The sequence below is a fragment of the Tripterygium wilfordii genome, chromosome 21 (genome assembly GCF_013401445.1).
Source record: "Tripterygium wilfordii isolate XIE 37 chromosome 21, ASM1340144v1, whole genome shotgun sequence".
Taxonomy (NCBI): Eukaryota; Viridiplantae; Streptophyta; class Magnoliopsida; order Celastrales; family Celastraceae; genus Tripterygium; species Tripterygium wilfordii.
Genome location: NC_052252.1, coordinates 2,559,262 through 2,577,504, shown reverse-complemented (window position 1 = coordinate 2,577,504; position 18,243 = coordinate 2,559,262). Strand labels below are relative to the sequence as shown.

The following is an 18,243-nucleotide window of genomic DNA, read 5'->3' as shown; positions in this document are numbered from 1 at the left end:
AAGCCTCCATTTCCACTACGTTTATTATCTTTCTCATTACATGAATAATATTAGTAAAATGAAAATCAATTTGAAAATTAAGACTTCAATCTAGGCCTAATGACTTGGGCCGTCTGAATTGGGCCTCACATAAATCCTCATTGGCCCTGTTTTGTCTATCGAAGGCCCAAATCAACGTTCAGAGCCTTTTTTTTTCTCGCTTCGTGGTTGTGTCACTAGGGCTTATCGAGGATTGGTTCACTCTCAGTCCTCTACTACCCCAGCCATGGCGAAGCAGAACAAAGGCCGACGCTCGCCGCCTTCCGGGTCCGTTTCGGGCTCATCCTCTCGTTCTAGGTCCCGTTCCCGATCTGTGTCCTCCTCTCGGTCTCGATCGTTGTCGCGCTCTAGGTCCCGCTCCAAATCCTTTTCCAGCTCGTCCACCTCTCCTTCTCGGAGTTTCAGCTCTCTTAGCCGCAGCCCTCCTCCTCAACGCAAAAGGTCGGTGTTTTGTTTGTGGTTTTTGTAATTTTTATTGGCGATGACGTTTGAGCTTTTATTATTTTTATGTCTCTTGGTCTTAGTGGTTGTTCAAAGGAGGAGTAGGCCAATGGCATTGGCATATCTGAGTCGGAAAATGTTATTCTACTGGTTTTGATTAGAGCCTTTACGCTTTATAATTTCGTTTGAAAGTGTAATATCTTTTGGATTTTGGAAATTGTTTATTCTTATTGTCCCTGCATATACTGGTTTGATGAGAGAGTGTAACAATTGAGTTTCAAATCTTGTACCAATTCTGCTACAGCTGGACTGAGAATAAAATTTTGGTATTGTGGAATCATGTCCTGCTTTCTTTTTAAGTTTTGTCCTTCTATGTTAGTATTTTTGCTGTGCAATTTGTTGATGGCTGTAGCTGTAGAATGTGAATCATGTGCCAATGCTCCCTGTAATTGTTGAAAAATATTGGGAGAGAGAAAATTCAAAATTAAATAGTTTGATGGGGGGCACATGTGGCTTGACTTGCCATATAAATCAGGGTCGTCTTTCTGGTTCGAAACTTTGGTGACCAGCCATGCTTTAGCTTATCTGCATATTTGGAACTTGTTATTTTTTTAAAATCTTTTCTTAATGCTCCTTTTCATCCATTGTTTTCCTTTTGGTCAACAGTCCTGATGTTCCTAAGCGAGGTCGCTCCCCACCCCCACCATCTAAGAAATCTCCGCCCCCAAGGTAGAGTTCTTTCCAAACTATTAGTATAATCATTACCCAAATTTTCTTTTTTATCTATTTATTTATTAGTTTAGTTTGTTTATTTTCTGTATATCTTCCACATGCTTGTCTAAAGATTTGGTTTAGTCACCTATCCTTTGCCTGTTAGCCCTGTTCTTTATTCTACTTCCATAAAAGGCAGCTCTATTGTGATCGTCAATTAAATTTTTTATATAGATTAATGATTATGAATTTGTAGCGGGCAAAAAATACTATCAGATGCTTTGCTGAGAAGGGAACTCAGTTAAACCAGTTTTTGGTACTATCTTTGTTCCCCTTAATAAAATATTTCTTTTGCGCTAAAAAAGGTATATATTCAGAGCTTCACTGGGAGCAGCACAGTTTCTCTCTAGAGAGTAGAGAGGAACTATTGGATTGTGTGCATGTGATAAATAAGGCAATGTTGGGCAGAATGTTTTGGCCATACTAATTTTGAAATCGGGGAAGGTTCAGAGGTTTATTTTTAGGGAGGATGTCTAATGAGGGAGTCATTATTGTTCAATTTCCACTTTTCCAGTTCTTTAGAAATTAGATCAAGATAAAAATTCTTTGGTGGTAAAATATGTTCGTATGATTAATGTCGAGATAGCTTGTAAATTTTAGTAGTTACTTATTTAGATAAGCACTGGATTGGGAATATGGCAATATGCGGAACTTTTAATGGTTCTGCAAAATTACAAAACAAGACCAAATGCAAGTGAAGAATACTGCTTGAGATTGAGGAAAGGAGATTTTAAGTTGAAAAACCATTAGTTATCCCAAAAAATTTTGTCTTTTATGCCAGTAAAAGTCTTTATTACTATAAAAGGCAAAAAATCAACCTGATTCTTACTTACTTTCATGTTTTATTTTGCAATTTGCAGTCTTGATTGTGAGATATCTTGTTTAAGTACACGTCTATCCATGGTCCAATGGCCTTCTAAGATTAATTCATTGCTGAGAAAGTACCCAAAGTATTAAATGTTCCATCATATGTTTCTGCTTATATCTTATGTGGGCGTAAACTGATTTCAGGAAAGTCTCTCCCACTAGTGAATCTCTTGTTCTTCACATTGACTCGCTCAGCAGGAATGTGAATGAAGGACATTTGAAAGAAATATTCAGTATGTTCTCTACTCATTTTTTTTCAAGCTTGGATTTCTGTTTTCTTTTCAAACAAGAAAATGATTTATCCGGCAACCTAAGTTTGGAGCCAAATGCGGAAACCATTAAGTTTGGAGCCATATATTTTGTAGTTGTATACCTTTTTTTTGGAATTCAAAATTGTATAAGTTATGGCATTGGGTGGGTAGTGCACTTGTTTGTGCTTAAATATTAATTGATTGTTCAGGGAAGCTTGTGGTTTATCTTGTTAAGGGTGATAATTAAAAGAACATTTTCTTGTTAAATCCATTCTATCTTACTGGTATGTTTATTATTCTAATATATTTTGGGCCCTTGATTTTTAGGCAACTTCGGTGAAGTTGTTTATGTGGAGCTGGCAATGGACCGCAATGTAAGTTCAATCATGTTGCACAATCATTTTGGAGTATATGTTCTCCTGTGTTTAATGCTTCTTGCTTCTTTCTTTAATCTTTACTATAGGTTAATCTTCCAAGAGGATATGGTTATGTTGAGTTCAAATCTAGAGCAGATGCAGAGAAGGCCCTATTGCACATGGATGGAGTAGGTTTGATTAAGATATGGAAGTGTATCACTTGCTGGATTGATAACATTCACATTCAGAGATGATAGTATTTGTTTTGTTAATTCAGGCCCAAATTGATGGGAATGTTGTTCGAGCAAAGTTCACCTTACCTCCGCGGCAGAAGCTCTCCCCATTGCCAAAAGCCGTTGCTAGTGCTCCAAAAAGAGATGCAACAAAAACCGATGCCGATATTGAGAAAGATGTGCCAGAACGGCAGAGAGAATGTATCCCTCCTGTTGCAAATCAGTATAATATTTTTTTGTACATAATTAATATTAAATTAAATATCAATGATCTTTGATAATTGTTCATGGTGTAATAATTTATCTATGATTTCTTGTCAGCAGCATCGCCTCAGAGAAAACCTTTACCTTCACCTAGAAGAAGATCTCCTGTAGCTCGAAGAGGAGGATCTCCGAAACGGCACCCTGATTCTCCTCCACGACGGCATACCAAATCTCCAGGTCGTCGTCGTGTAGAGTCCCCTTATCGCCGTGGTGAGGCACCTCCTAGGCGCAGACCTGCATCACCACCAAGGGGTCGTTCTCCGTCTCCTCTGAGGCGGCAAAGATCACCTCCAAGGTTTGCTGCTTGTTGCTGCTAGTTGTATTAAATGAGTTCTGAAATTGGGAGACTAACTGTGGGTTTTATAGGCCCTCTCTCCGTAGGGTACGTGGCAGTCCCATTCGTAGACGTTCGCCTCCACCCCAACGCCGGTAAGTAGGGTTATTAATTTTTAAGGTTTGTTTTGAATCTGTATCTGGATTGATTTCAACTCGTTATATAGGGATCTAATAGACTGTAGATTAAAAAAGACAAGCTTGAAGAATCTCAGGAATGGTTATGGGAGACGTCTTATGGTTTCTTATTCTTATAGCATTCTATAACTTCTTGCATCATTTGCATGCTTTCATAAAAATCTCACTAGCATTTGCTGATATTAAGGGAAAAACTCTTTGGCTGTTGACTTTAATTAGAAAATAGTGGATGTGACTTACTCCTACACATGGACCTGTGTACAACATGGAAACATTTGGCTGCAACATGAAATTGGAAACTCCTTTAGGGAAGGTGTAAACAGAGAATAGTAAATGTGAAAAAAGTAATATTGCAATACTTATTGCAGCAGATAAAGTTTCTTTTGTATTTAAAATTGCAGCATATAAGTCTGTTGTCTAGTGATTTATATGTCATGTGTAGTAGAATGCTGTTCGTATGTGATCAGATAGTGTCTTATATGTTGTTCTCGTTTGCTCAGTTCGCCTCCTAGAAGGGCCCGGAGTCCACCTAGAAGGTCACCATTCAGTCGTAGGCGTAGCCGTTCTCCAATTCGTAGGCCTCTTCGCTCGCGTTCAAGATCTATCTCACCTCGGAGGTAACATCTAAGTATCTATATCTTTTGTTATATGTTTATTTTCTTGATCCTTATCATGTTATATTTTTCTTTCTTCTGTTCTTCTTTTGTGTTACTTAGTGTTAGTTATTTTTTTAAAATTTAAATGGCATTATGGCTCATAGAGTAACTTTATAGATGGATTTTTTTGTGCACAAGAAAATTTATTCCAGGGCACAAAGATAGTGCCATCAGAAAGGGAACAAGAACAACAAGAAAAACAACAGAGGGCCTCAGGCCCTCAGCTGACTCTCCTTTTTGGTATTTGACGATTTTCCGTTTCCTTTATGGTCTTATTTATACTTGCCCAAATGAGGCCATATTTTTTAGAGGAGAGAAATTGGAAATGGTGGTAGTCAGGAACATTAGTTTTTACAGGGGTTCTAAGTATATGTGAATATGTCTCTGTCTAACATCTGATCGAATGCATAGGGCTACAATTTCTTAGTTTGTGTGTGTGTATGGACATGCAAATTTGTGGCAGAAAACATGTTTTGATTTTCATGTCCTATGATTTTGTGAGCATATTGTATTGTATGTTGAAGGCTACTCCGAACCTCTTTGGCATCCTGGTTTTGCATGTATAGTCCATCAATGAAATAAAAAATATTGTATCTAGTAATTAAAAAAAGCATTTCTAAGCATGTATTGCTCACTATGTGGTATGTTTGTGTGCAACAGAGGCCGAGGACCACCTATGAGACGCAGGAGATCTTCTTCGTATTCTGGATCTCCTAGTCCAAGCAAGGTTTGTCGTTTTCTTTTGTGAGACCCTTTGTCACTATTTAATTATTTATATATTATTTGACTCGACCTGAATTTAACAGGTAACCCGGAGAATCTCAAGGAGTCGCAGTCCTAGAAGGTAATACTTTTTTATTTTTCATAATCAGTTGAACAAAAAAAGGAGATTGAAAATTTGGAAAATAAATTTAAAAATTGTCAAGGCATAACTCTGTCTTCCCAGTTTTAACTCGGTATGATTACTGATTTATGTACATGGACATTGCCTCATGCCAAGGCTTGTTTTTTACTTGCATATGTAAAATAATTGCATATACATATATGTAACATAAATATATGCATGAATATAATTTTACAGTTTTAGTGGGCTTGTTTGAAATCTTTTTCCACTCAAGATGATTATATTTTGATGAACTCGTCACAGCATTCTCATCATATTAAGATAACATAGCAACTTGTTACTTGTTTCCCACTCAAGATGATTTTATTTTGATGAACACATCTATTGAGGTGTTCCAACATTTCAAAAAGAAAGAGCTCTTTGTTTTTTATTTTCCTGGTATTGTTTATTTGTTTTCAATTAATCATTTTCCGAAGCTTGTGATATTTTCCATCATTAAAATGGCGCTTGCATGCTTACGTTGATTTAAAGAAAGACTAGTCAAACAGAACTCCCAAATCTGTGGACCTGGAAACTGAACCGAATAACCTTTATGAACACGTGTTCAATATATGCACATGAATGGCATTTTCCCCTCATTGCTCTTTTCAAAGAAAATTAGCGCTAGGGAGGCTGGGGAAGATTGTAAGAAACTAAGAGGGAGGTTCGTGAAGACGTAGCCCGAAGTAAGAAAGCTAAAATTTAGAAGTACAATATAGCCTCATAATAATTGGATCAGGTGGGCAAAGGGGAACCTAGGCGGTGGGCTCCTGAGTTGTAGCAAACCATCAGGGGAGCTCATCTAATGATCTCAATTATTTTTCTTTGACACAGTAGAATAATCTGTTGGCTTTGGTTCTTCAGTGCATGCAAGACTGAACACACGGTGGCAGTTTTTGTGTATTCTTCTTGTAATATTATTCTGTTGTGATGAAATGTGGTTCTTGTGTAGGCCTATGAGAGGAAGGAGTAGTAGCAAGAGCAGCAGCAGTACGTCGCCGCCTCGTAAGCCATAGGTAATTTCTGCTGATGTCCTTGTCCCCTCTGCCCCGATTCTTTCTTCTACCACCCCCCATTTTGTGTTTGCGTGTGTGTGGGTGAAACTCATCTCTCTCGACAGTATCAATGCATTGGAGAAAAACTATGGTGGAACTTAGCATCTCTGTATCAAGTGTTGCTTTTAGGTGGTAGTTTTAGGAACATTTGTCCGTATTTCCTGTGTTATGTTTGATGGTGGCTGTATGATTTAGACCTTGTATTTTCTCATTAATTCTGGAAATTGCTTAAATCGCTACTTGGTGCATATCTTGGCTCATTTTGGCAATGTTTTTATTTCTTTCCACTTTTTGCTGCTTGGAAAAGTTTGGTTCTCTCCTGGATGTAAAAAGACCAAAGCTTCTACTGGATTAGCAGGATTAAGTGTTGTGGTCTTCTATTTTTCTTGCTAATGTGATTAAAACAAGGATGATCTCTATGTCAGGGATGTGTGCTTTACTCTTCTTGTGTTATTGGTTCTAAAAATTCCATCAAGAAAACCAAACCTATTTCATTATGGTTCAATCTCTGGATATAAATGGTTTCAATTAAGCATTTTAAATTTTTAAGGATTGACTTACGATGGAAGGCCATGGTGTCTTATTTTTTGTACTTGCATACGCCAAGCATTTTGCACAACCGGTTCGGAAGATATTGGGAATACATTTATCAACCCATTACAGAGGATAAAAGGGCAAGTAGGCCATTTGCCCTGATTAGGATTAAATGAGTGTTTCAACTTTCCCTATTGGAGCCTTGTGTGGCCCATTGTGGGCCCAAAAGGATTTTTTTTTTCATAAAAATGGTAAATGTGTAGCATTTAGGTCAACAAAAAAAAGATATAGGTAATAGGTTTTGTGCGAAACAAAAAAATAAATTCAAATATAAGTGGATGACAATTCTTGTATGGAATCGGAAAACTCTTGCTCACATGTGCGTGAGTTTGAGTTGGTGTATGTCATTTTTGGTGATGTTACATGCTTCCAAAAGTTTTAAGATTAAATTTTTTTTTAATTCTCTTTGAAAGATCATGCTAAACGGTGGTTTGAGAACTTTCTGCTCTAATCCATCGACTTGACAAGCCATGAACTCAATACATTTGATTTTTGTTTCATAAATTTCTCGCTATTAATTTGGTTTTTGTTTCATTAATCTATCGTGATTAATTTAATCTATTTTTCTTAAAAGTTTATATTGTTTAGCCTTTTGGGGTTCATTCTGGGAGTGTTATTTTAGTCTGTCCGGTTTCACTTAGGACAGTATTCTCATCCTGGTGTTGTCATTTGTTTGTGTTTTCCGTTGTTCTCGTGTCCTGGTGCCTATTTTTTTTAGCTTTGGTTTGTAATTTCTTAGGCTGTTATCACAGTATTAGGTGTAACTTTGCTTTTATGTAATGAATTGTTGGGGCTTATGCCTCAACGTATGGATGCTACATTATGGTAGCACACTTCCTAGGATTATTGGATTAAAGAAAAACAAGGTTGAAATGCAGGGAACATGTGGACAATCAACAATCCAATACTTAAATTATGAGCTGCAGTATCTTGACTTTGTTTTCACTTGATTTTCTTTTCCTTTTTGAGTGTTTTTGATAAGTGGGACTCACTGGATGGAGTTCCACATGTATGAAATCAAAGTGATCAAGTAGATCAAACTGTGAGATCCAGCTGCCCATTCCTGACCAGACTTCCTCTATAGCAAATGTGTGTGTATAAAAATGTGAGATCCAGCTGCCTTTTTCTGACCAGACTTCCTTTATAAAAGCATTGTGTAAGAGAGAGAGCCATAACTAAACAGATACAGTCATCCCAATAACCTTTTTAAGAAATTTAATGGCTTCTACAATGAAGGTTGAGATCATTCAAAGAGAAACCATCAAACCATCCTCTCCCACTCCTCCAAATCTCAAAATCCACAAAATTTCTCTTCTGGATCAAGTATTGGTCACAAACTATGTTCCCATCGTTCTTTTCTACGCTGCCAATGGAGAACATATCACTGACCGTATTCTTAATCAAAGATCGCAACTTCTGAAGCAATCGTTATCAGAAGCTCTCACTCAGTACTACCCACTCGCGGGGAGAATCAAAGACCACCTCTCCATCGAATGCAACGACGAGGGGGCTGAGTTTGTGGAAGCTCGAATCAATTGTTCTTTATCCGACCACCTCAGAAACCCGGATATCCAACAATTTGAGGGACTCATTCCGGCCAAGTTTACAACCCCCGTGACAACCGAGTCTAGTTTAGTGCTTGTTCAAGCCAACTATTTCCAATGTGGTGGCGTCGCCATGGCGTTCTGCCTTTCCCACAAGATCGTTGATGGAGTCACCTATTTTACATTCATCAACAAATGGGCTTCTATAGTTCGTGGCTCAGACGACGGAACCCTCCCGGACCTAACCATCGCATCGTCTCTTTTTCCTCCCCAAGATTCTCAAATCCCGGCTTTTGAATTTCCTCCTATCAAGCAATGCGTGAGGAGAAGGTTCATTTTCACTCCTTCGAGTATAGCGGCGCTCAAGGCTAAAATCGCCGGTGAAGGTGTGGAAAACCCGACGACAATAGAAGTCGTCGGGGCACATATTTGGAAATGTATAATTACAGCGGCAAGATCACTCGGAAGGGAATCGGGCGTATACATATGTGGCCAGTCTGTAGACATGCGACGGAGATTTTCTCCTCCGATATCCGAAACCTCGGTTGGAAATCTCTTAGCACCATTGGCTACGGTCGCGGAATTAGAGGGAGACGAGGAGATAGATCTGCACTCTTTAGTTCTTAAACTAAGAAGAGTGGCAAATGAATTCAAGGTTAAGAAAGGAGAAAATATATTTGCGGAATTAAATGAAGAGATGATGAGTTTGGTAAGGGAAAAGAATGCACACTCCTTTTTTCTGACTATTTCGTGCGAAATGCCTGTGTACGAAGCTGATTTCGGGTGGGGAAAACCTATATGGTTTACAAACGTCATGGCCTCTGTGTCGAATTTCGTCACCTTAAACAATACAAGCGAGGGTGATGGATCAGTTGAAGTGATACTAGTGTTGGTTGAAGAAGAGATGGCGGTTTTGGAAGGCAATGAAGAATTGCTTGAATTCGCCACTTTCAGTCCCAGTATTGTTTGAAGTTAATTAGCAGCAGTACTCTCGGGATATCAAGAATTGATAACCTCCTTTTGATGCCATTTCAGCAAAATAAAGAAACAATATCCGAGCCACTAGTTGTAACGGTAAGAATGATGTTTATCACCAGAGTGACCAGAGTTTGAATTTCCCCTTTTCCTTTCAAAAAAAAAAACAAAATAAAGAACAAGCTTGTTAGCTAGTTTCTTTTAATTGTGTACTTTTGATGTTTTTTTCCCCCTGTTTTCTATGTATGCTAAGTTTTGCATTAATATATTTGAGATTTTTCCGTTCTCTCCTCCCCATTTTAAAAAGGGAAAAACTAAAGAAAGAAAAGAAAAGAGAAAATTGGTGATATATGTTAAATAGTTAGAATACCACATCAGTTGAGAATGTCCCAACCGAGTGGTTAATTAGAAAAGTCCACCCTTTTACAAACTAATAAGGATTTTTCCTAACCCAAGTGAGTTGAGCTTTGATCATAATAGTTGGACTTTAACCCGGTGAGTTGGGTTTTGGCTTATAGTAATTGGGCCAAGTAGAAAGAAAGTCGTGTTGGCCCAACGTATTCACGAGAAAAAACGGATAATATTATTGACGTGTATGAGAGTGAATGTGGATTTCTCATCTAGTGCTAGCAAATATGTTCCTCCCAAACAAGTAGTTCCAAATCCTAAACCCTACTTTTTCTAACTCCTCCCAACCCAACTCTTCTAAACTCTTCTCCACCCAAAGTTTCCCAACCCACCAAAACCTACCTTCCAAGCAGAGCCTAACTGGATTTAGGATCCATGAGGCTTATAGGATTCAGGATCCAGAAGATTAACAAGATTTAGGAGTTATGAGACTAATAGATTTCTCAAGCCATGAGGCTAAAAAAATTCGGGGACCATAAGACGAGGATAACATGAGAAGTTGTTTGTGGTGTTGCCACCACCCTCAAAAGCCACCGAGGACAGCGGCATGCGAAAGCACAACAAAAAATATAGGCAAAATTAGAGATAAGTCTTTTCACTAAAAGTTTTGTTCCAATAAAGACACTCAAATAAATTATATTCAATAAAGTCCATAAATGACGAAAAGTTAGAAAATTTGATTTTATTGACAGAAATATCATCATCTTGTCTTCTATCCTATTAGACACCCAAATATGAGCTTCCTCTTCTCGTCAGCCAATGGGTGGGAATGGTACACCTAGGTCTGGGGTACCTCTCGTGGTGGTGGCTTGCGGCAGCGGCATCTCTAGTGATCGAAACGGTTGGCTGCGACTCCAAGGTCAAAATCAGGGGGAATCAGCAGCTGACGACGGCAAATGATGGCTAGGTGTTAGCTGTGGTGCTTCGATGATTCGACACTTCGTTTTGGTGGGTCAACAGCCTTGATCAATGGTTGAACGACTTTAGTCCACCATGTCCACGAATCTGTTAGTTTGTTGTATGTTCGCACTATTGATATGTTATCTGTTTCTAATATATAAGTAGGATAACATTTCAAGAGATCCAAAAAAGATAACAAATTATAAACAGATCCATCATAATCAAAATGAGAAGAAAAAGAGAATACAAAAAAGGAAGAAATGTGATGTGCCTTTTTAGACATAATACCAAAACATATATAATATCAACAAATACGAAACAGATATAATATCAGTAGACCCAAACACATATAATTTCAATAGATGAATTTTCAAATTTTCTTTCTCTAGATGCGTAGATATGGTTGAAGAATAAAGATCTAGAGGAAAGAGATCGATAGAGGAAGAGGAAGAAGGCCGATCTTTGTAGCAAGCGAAGGAAGAAGAAGGAGAAGCACACGAAGAAAGAGATCACGGAGCGCACATCGACGAAAGAGATCTAATTGATGGCAAGTCTTTGTTGGCATGAGCTTTGTCGTCGAGATCTGATGGAGGATGTCGTGAAGTTTGGTTCGCGAGTTTACGAGGAGAGAGCTTTTGGTCTTTTACAAAGAAAGGGCTATTTAAGTAAGTTTGTAAGTCTAGTTCGCAAATCCTCGTTGGAATACAATTTTTAGTTTTTGTCTTTATATGTAAAGTCCAAAAATAAAATATATATACGTTCAAAGTTGAGAGCTAGAAACTTTATTCGAATACCATGTCAAACAACATAAACTTGTGTATATTAAGTTTAGTTAACTTTAACCACTTGAAAGATAACCTAGTGATGAATCACTCTGAAACCCAACCGTATGAATTCAAAAAATTATGATTTCGATTCTCACTGAGAGTGATACCCTTACTGGTAAACTTGTACGATATTATTCTCAATTAAAAAAATGTCGAGTTAACAATACAACGAAATCATCCCTCAAAATAAACTAACAGGTTTCAGTCGAGCATTTACTCATAAGTCATAACAGCTCTTGATACAGCTAGAGAAGATTACGAGAAACGCTTCAAAATAAATTATTGGAATTTAGCATACATAAACAATACATTAGCCACAACCAACAACGATCAGCCTATAATTAGGGGCAGTTGCACATACTTCTGTACAAAGGAAACCCCAAAAGTAATTCTACTATTATTCGTTCAAACTGCTATTTCTCTTCTCATGAAGCAGTATTTAAGTCCAGGATTGCAGCATAGAGCCAGCACCAAGCTGCCATGAACCAGCACCTCTTGAGCATTCAAATCAACATGGTCCCTATCACTCTTTCCATTTCCTTTGCCAGTCAAAAAGAGTTCAGAACTCTGCTCGGACAACAATGGCGACGAAACAACAGATGAGAAAAGAAGACAATCTCCCCCCAGAATTTCCTACCCACTATCTATTGATTCGAGTTTCACCACAAGATCCAGGAGACTTTTCCCACAAACCTACTCACAAGCTGCTCAAAGGTGACCATTGATTCCTGCAGACACAAAAATGAACAAAAATTCCATTAACATCTATGAAAGATACATGAATGTCCCCGCATTATCTTTCAGTACAAATTAGATTACATCACATCATGTTTCAAGGGGCTTGAAATGAAAAGATCACTTGCCCTTTATAACCTAAATACAGAAGTAATATAAATGCACAATGGATGCTAAAACCATATTTCTTGTAAACAGAAAATAAGAGATCCAGACAAATGGCTAAACAGACGACCAAAAGAAAGTTTCACAGCATACTCTTTCTTCAACTCTTTAGAAAGTATAACACATGAATTATCTTACATTTCAATATAGACCAAAACTAAATTTGACCACAAACAATTTGGCTGACATCAGACAATATTAAAAAAAACTAGTCAGTTCTTTCTTCCCCCAACTCAGTGGAGTACAGGTTCTGTGGTCTTCACATAACATTGAGGTAACTGTGCAAATAAAGCAGCATCGCAATATTCCTGAGACAGCCAGCACTTTCTTCGTATTAGTAGTCAGCAGCATGTACATGTGAAGTTGTGTATGCATCCATGTGAGTGGAAAGTAAAAGAATATGAGATAAAGAGGAGAATTACAGCTAACTGAGTGTTGACCCGTCTGTCCGGGTTCGGTAAAATCCATTTCTTGAGTTTCTGCCCAACCAGGCTCATATGCTTCGAGAAAACCAATTTTTGCCTTATTAGGTAAATCATGAGGATGAACAAACGGCACTCCAGCTGGCCACCCAATCTCCATTCTGATATTTGCACATGGACTATCTAGGGCATGAATGTGATTCTCACATTCCTTCAAGTTACAGAACCTTAACTTAATGCCTTTCTTGTCTGCAATGTCTTGAACCCTCTCCTTAAGAACCCTTTGAGCCTCTAGCCTCAATCTCTTCGAAGGTGGCAAAGATTTACATTTTGAAATAGTCTTCCTCCTCCTGATCATGGGCCTCGCAGATCCTGTACCACTTGAACAGAATGAACATAATTCTAATCCTACGTCACCATGGTCCAAAACAGGGAAACAATGAGAATATCCTATTATGGAGAATATCTTGAGTTTTTTAGACAGAAAACAAAAAAAATCATTAAACATGCCTCTGGATAATTTTTTTTTGTTCTTTCCTTTTCCCCATTCAATTCAAACAGAAAGCGAGATAAAAAAAGAAGGAAAAAAATGGAGAGGAGACCAGGGAACATCCAAGAAAAAATTAGTCACCTTCAGTATATTGGATTGTTCAAAAATGCAATAAAAAATGTTCCATATTGCCCCATATAACCTAAATCAAAAGTCAATGCCTTCCCAATCTAAATTCAATGCAAAATCCAGAACTAGAAACAGAAAAAATGAAGAGATATGGAGCAAAAGGAGAAACATGAGAGAGAAAGGGGTGTTAGGAAAAAAGAATGACATGTTCAGTGTTCTGCATTTTTTTCTCAAGCCTCCTTGGCTTAGCAATAGTTCCACTATTACTGTGTTTGTCAAGCCATTTTGGATAATGTAACATAAGATTCAAGATTGTCTCTCTCTTAACCTCCCCATTGAACCAAAAAGTAAATTGGGAAACCATAAGTACTCAATCTTGCAAGAGAAGACTCCACCCTTCTAAAGGCCCTATTTTTTCAAGATTGTACGTCTGGATTGCAAGTTCGATATATTTCAAGTAAGATTTAGCAAAGTCCATTTAATTTATGCTTTCTAATTTTTTCTCTTTGAATCACTTTTTGTGCAAACAATGAGGCACACATGAAAATAAAAATGTACGACATCACATATCAAAGTTCTTCACACTTAGAAAAAGACAAGTGTAAGTTTGCATCAGAAAGAGCAAACCGGAAGTTATAAAAGAGAAATTTTAAGGATTGAGCATGAGTTTTATCAATAGTATTAAAAACATCACAATTTTTCCAACACTACAACCAAAAAAGGGAAGGAATCAGAAAGAAAGAAACTCATTTAGCTGTAACAATTGCAGTAGACTGAGTTACTTGTATCTTACCTTTTTGATCTGATAATAACAAGAATGTAGACATCATGTTTGTTATTCTCAACAGTCCCTTCTTCCCTACCCCAATTGATTTAAATTATATTCATTTTCTTTACTTTAAAGGACAGCTCAAAAATGATAACTATATCCTTTTCGCCCTAAATTACTGTGTTAATAACTACATATATCATGAAATGGGGAAAAAGTGCAATTGGTTAACGAAATTATGGGAATATGATACTAGATTAACCATCTAAATATGGAAAATTTTAGAAGACAGCCTACCATCTTGTGCCGTAGGGAAATTGAAACCCTGGAAACTATGCCTGTTAAAGAGCTGATCAGTTGGGTGAGATCTCTGCATGAAGTCATCCACAGGTACCGGAAGCTGGAATTGAGCTTCAACACCATGACCAGCTGCTCTCATTTCTGAGCAACTAAGATGGGTCATAGACTTAGGCATAAGTTTGAAAGTCAGAGAGCAGCGCCCATAAATGTTAGTCGGCATATCATTAACCTCAGTTCTGTGCAATGCAGGGTTAACATAGCCTGCTGTTGCTTGATAGAGTGCAAGTCCGGGGAAAACAATAGCTTCTTGAGGACCAAGATCTCCATCTACGAGAATCCACTGACCATTGAAGTCTCTCACATGCAAACCTGGCCTATCTGACTTAACAAGATATATCAGACCTTTATCAGCTTGATGCTCATGGTCAGGATACATACTGAGCTGACCATCCTCTTGTGTTGTTAAATTATGGTGTTGTGCTCCCTGGAACGATGGCCTTGCATGACAGCAGACAGAAAGTACTGAGGCAGATACTTCCCGACTCCTCAAGGGAACATTATCAAGTATTTCAGTAAATGGAGAGCTGCGTAAATTTAAATAGAAGCTTATGGCATCCAGTATATCTCTAGCTGCCTTTCCAAGCATGGGAAATATATCAGGCAAACCTGCAGGAGGGCACTCCAATGTATTGTTGGGCTCCATAGGCGTCACTCCTGGTCTATAATCATAGGTTTCCTGCCACAGCTGAGGATTTGCAAAGTAACCAGATGTCTTGCACCACTCACGAGAATCATTGCCATTAATCATATCTTCAACTGGGTAAGATGCCCTCTGATGGAAGTAAAGGCGAGCAGAGTCTAGACCAGATCTTAAAAGAGCCCCATCACTAGCTGAAAACTGAATGATGGCAGCCGAATATTGCGCAAGTGATTGTGACAAAGTCAAGACTGATTGCTTATAAGAATCAGAAGGAAGGCCTTCAGCAGGCACGAGATCAGTGAGCTTGACACGTCCCAAAGATGGCAGACCATTGCCTGCCATGAAATTCTTTCAACAAGGTAGTCACCACAGCTTGGAGAGATGATGAGCACCCTACTAAAACTAGAATCATGCAGAAGTTACATTAGTCACTAATGAGCCACTTTACATGACGTCATCACACCATAGGGGAAATGGACAAGCAGTGAGCCACTTTAGATGGTTAAATCTCCGAATCTGAAAGGCCATGACAGAAATGTCCATTAAGAATGATTAATTTTGATGATATATTTCAATGATCACTGACTTCAATAATGATGGCAATTAAGAAACTAATATTCAGCCTAACAGAATCATGCACAGCATATTGCTGAAATTAATCTTCAATGAGAAACAAAAGTAATCAAGAAGCATGCGTTCTATTGGTCCTCAGCACAATAAACAAGAAAGAGACTAAAACTCAAAGATGACCTCCAGTTCCAATTTGCTAATCGGTGCTTCCTATGAAAACAGACAGACGTTGGTAAAGGGCTACCAAGCCGAAGGAGATTGTCCTCAAGATAATGGGAAGTAGAAGGGTGGTTGCTAACTCTTTGGAAGATGAAGTTAAAGATTGTCCTCGAGATAATGTGAGATCAAAAAAACCACTTTCTTCCATCCCTCTCATTTTTCAGATAATTTGGAAGGAGAGGAACCCAAGAGCTTTTATAGGGAAAGAGCATAGCTTTAATGTAGTTTGATGATTATGGTTTTCTAATAAAGTAAATTATTCATTATTCCAAAATTTACTTATATCCATCTCAAACTACTTGTACAATATTTCCTTCCCAAAATTTGAGTAATCAAAACTACTTCAACCCCAAATTCCAAGAGAATCAACAATTTTCAGTGTCGATAGAACCAAGTTCACTCTAAATCATGAACATCTTCGTAGACACCTCAAATGAAGCTTAGAGCCTCAAAATCAACATCTTGGAAGTGAGAATAGATACACTCAATGCGACAAAACAGTCAAGAGTTTGATTACCTCAAAAAAATCCTTTTGCATTTCAATTTATTGGAGCGAACCCTAATAGCATTAAACCCAGAAAGGAACTTCTAAAACCAAAATAAGAAATCGAGGAAAAAATCGCAAAACACGCAGAACCAAAACCGTAATGACAGAAAATATAAAATCTCCGATAAATCAACGAAAATCAAATAATCCCCGGAAATACATGAACATTGTAGAAACAGAGATATAACCGAATACTCTGAGTATTGAAAATCACCTCCAATCAAGGAAGAAACGAGAGTCTTTATGTTGATGATAAACCCACAGCGGATTAAGAATTGAGCTGCGAAGAGTTACTGCGCGACATCGGCAACCACCATGCCGGACTCTTTGTCTCCCGCTAATTGCCGTTGTCGTCTCCAGAAAGCCATTAGCTAATATAGTGAAAATAACACCGGGAACCTTACAATATTAATCAGTTGCATTTTGCACCCCTAACCTTTCTAAAAATTGACTAATTATACCTAATTAATCAGATCAGATAAGTGGTCGATTATCGGTAAAGCACGGATGGTTCTGGTGCTAACATGGACTTATTATTACTTCTTTGCTTTTGTTTGCTTTTGTTATAAATTGGATACTTGGTAAGAGTTCCGTATAAATATAATCCAAACAACTCTAAAATGTTCGCTTTGGACAAAAGCACTGTATAGCTTTGTCCTAAATTGACTCTCTTGATTGAGGGGATTGCATCTTTATTTATAAATCATATTGATGATTTATACCTAATTGATATGATATACAAGTCTTAACACTCCCCATAATTATGGGCTCGATAATGTAAGACCCAACAAGTGAACACGATTTCACATATTAAAATTCATTCTCCCAAAATCAATCAAACAAAAGGAATAAACGATTCTCACCTCTATCCCAACCTTATTCCACCTTCTAAATATCAATCAAATGCCCTGTTAGTTGTTTCCTCGGCACTTCTGCAGCAACAATCAGCAACTGTTCCTTGAACATGATTCATATCTTCTGGTATTACTTTCAACGACCATTCCGTGGCAATCTCCCATAAATTTTTGGGTGTATTCATCTTCAAATCTGGCCAGCAACATTACTATGGACTCTTTATTTGGACTCATTTTTCTTCAGATTGGGCCTCCTTTTATCAGGCCCTTCCACCTTTCTACTTTTGACTTGAAGTCTTGAACCTCTGCTCCTAGGGTCCCTGTAATTCTTTATGGGCCTAGTCACTTGGCCCAACCCAAAATCTATTATCACAATTCGTAGTGATTCGAGGAGCCCAATTCCAGGCCCAATATTTTATTTCATGTAGCCCATATTTGATTTGGCCTTTGCTTTGTTTGAGATCTTCAAATTTATTTGGCCTTGGCAGCTATTATTCTTACACACAATAGAAATCAATAACTGTGTGCCCCACAAATTAACATTCATTGATAGATATGAATATATTGATGCAAATGTGAATGATAGATAGATTGATCATAAGAATACAATGGATATGATTCCCCACTAAAATGTCATATCATACTATATATATATATATATATATATGGATCAAACACCACCAATGTTTTCAACAAGTTGGTCCATTCAACGACTAGTTCTTTTTTGAAAAAGTAGTATGCTTCACTCAAGGATTTGGACTATTATCATATTTCAATAATCTAGGTCTTCTCAATGGGCCCAATTACT

General features: G+C 37.8%; 3 protein-coding genes across 5 annotated transcripts; 2 read left to right on the top strand and 1 right to left on the bottom strand.

Moving 5' to 3' along the window:
• The first annotated feature begins 205 nt into the window (after positions 1–205).
• Positions 206–6,564, top strand: LOC119987955 (serine/arginine-rich splicing factor SR45-like). 2 transcript variants are annotated; one of them, XM_038832865.1, is made up of 12 exons: positions 206–480; positions 1,147–1,209; positions 2,263–2,351; positions 2,697–2,743; positions 2,833–2,913; positions 3,003–3,159; positions 3,280–3,517; positions 3,589–3,651; positions 4,194–4,310; positions 5,010–5,076; positions 5,156–5,193; positions 6,185–6,564. In XM_038832865.1, exons 1-12 carry the CDS (start codon positions 266–268, stop codon positions 6,246–6,248), a joined length of 1,239 nt encoding a protein of 412 aa, XP_038688793.1. In that variant the 5' UTR covers positions 206–265; the 3' UTR covers positions 6,249–6,564. The 2 variants fall into 2 exon arrangements, with proteins under 2 accessions (XP_038688793.1, XP_038688794.1); XM_038832866.1 differs by having other exon boundaries at positions 207–480; positions 3,283–3,517.
• A 1,535-nt stretch (positions 6,565–8,099) lies between these two features.
• Positions 8,100–9,395, top strand: LOC119987693 (stemmadenine O-acetyltransferase-like). The gene has a single exon (XM_038832614.1). The coding sequence runs from the start codon at positions 8,100–8,102 to the stop codon at positions 9,393–9,395; it is 1,296 nt and encodes a 431-aa protein (XP_038688542.1).
• A 2,395-nt stretch (positions 9,396–11,790) lies between these two features.
• LOC119989337 lies at positions 11,791–17,128 on the bottom strand. 2 transcript variants are annotated; one of them, XM_038834785.1, is made up of 4 exons: positions 16,796–17,125; positions 14,543–15,761; positions 12,858–13,229; positions 11,791–12,263 (listed from the first exon to the last, which is right to left on the bottom strand). In XM_038834785.1, coding segments are annotated over exons 2-4 (1,419 nt in total). In that variant the 5' UTR covers positions 15,588–15,761; positions 16,796–17,125; the 3' UTR covers positions 11,791–12,261. The 2 variants fall into 2 exon arrangements, with proteins under 2 accessions (XP_038690713.1, XP_038690712.1); XM_038834784.1 differs by lacking the exon at positions 11,791–12,263 and having other exon boundaries at positions 12,440–13,229; positions 16,796–17,128.
• Positions 17,129–18,243: the final 1,115 nt, after the last annotated feature.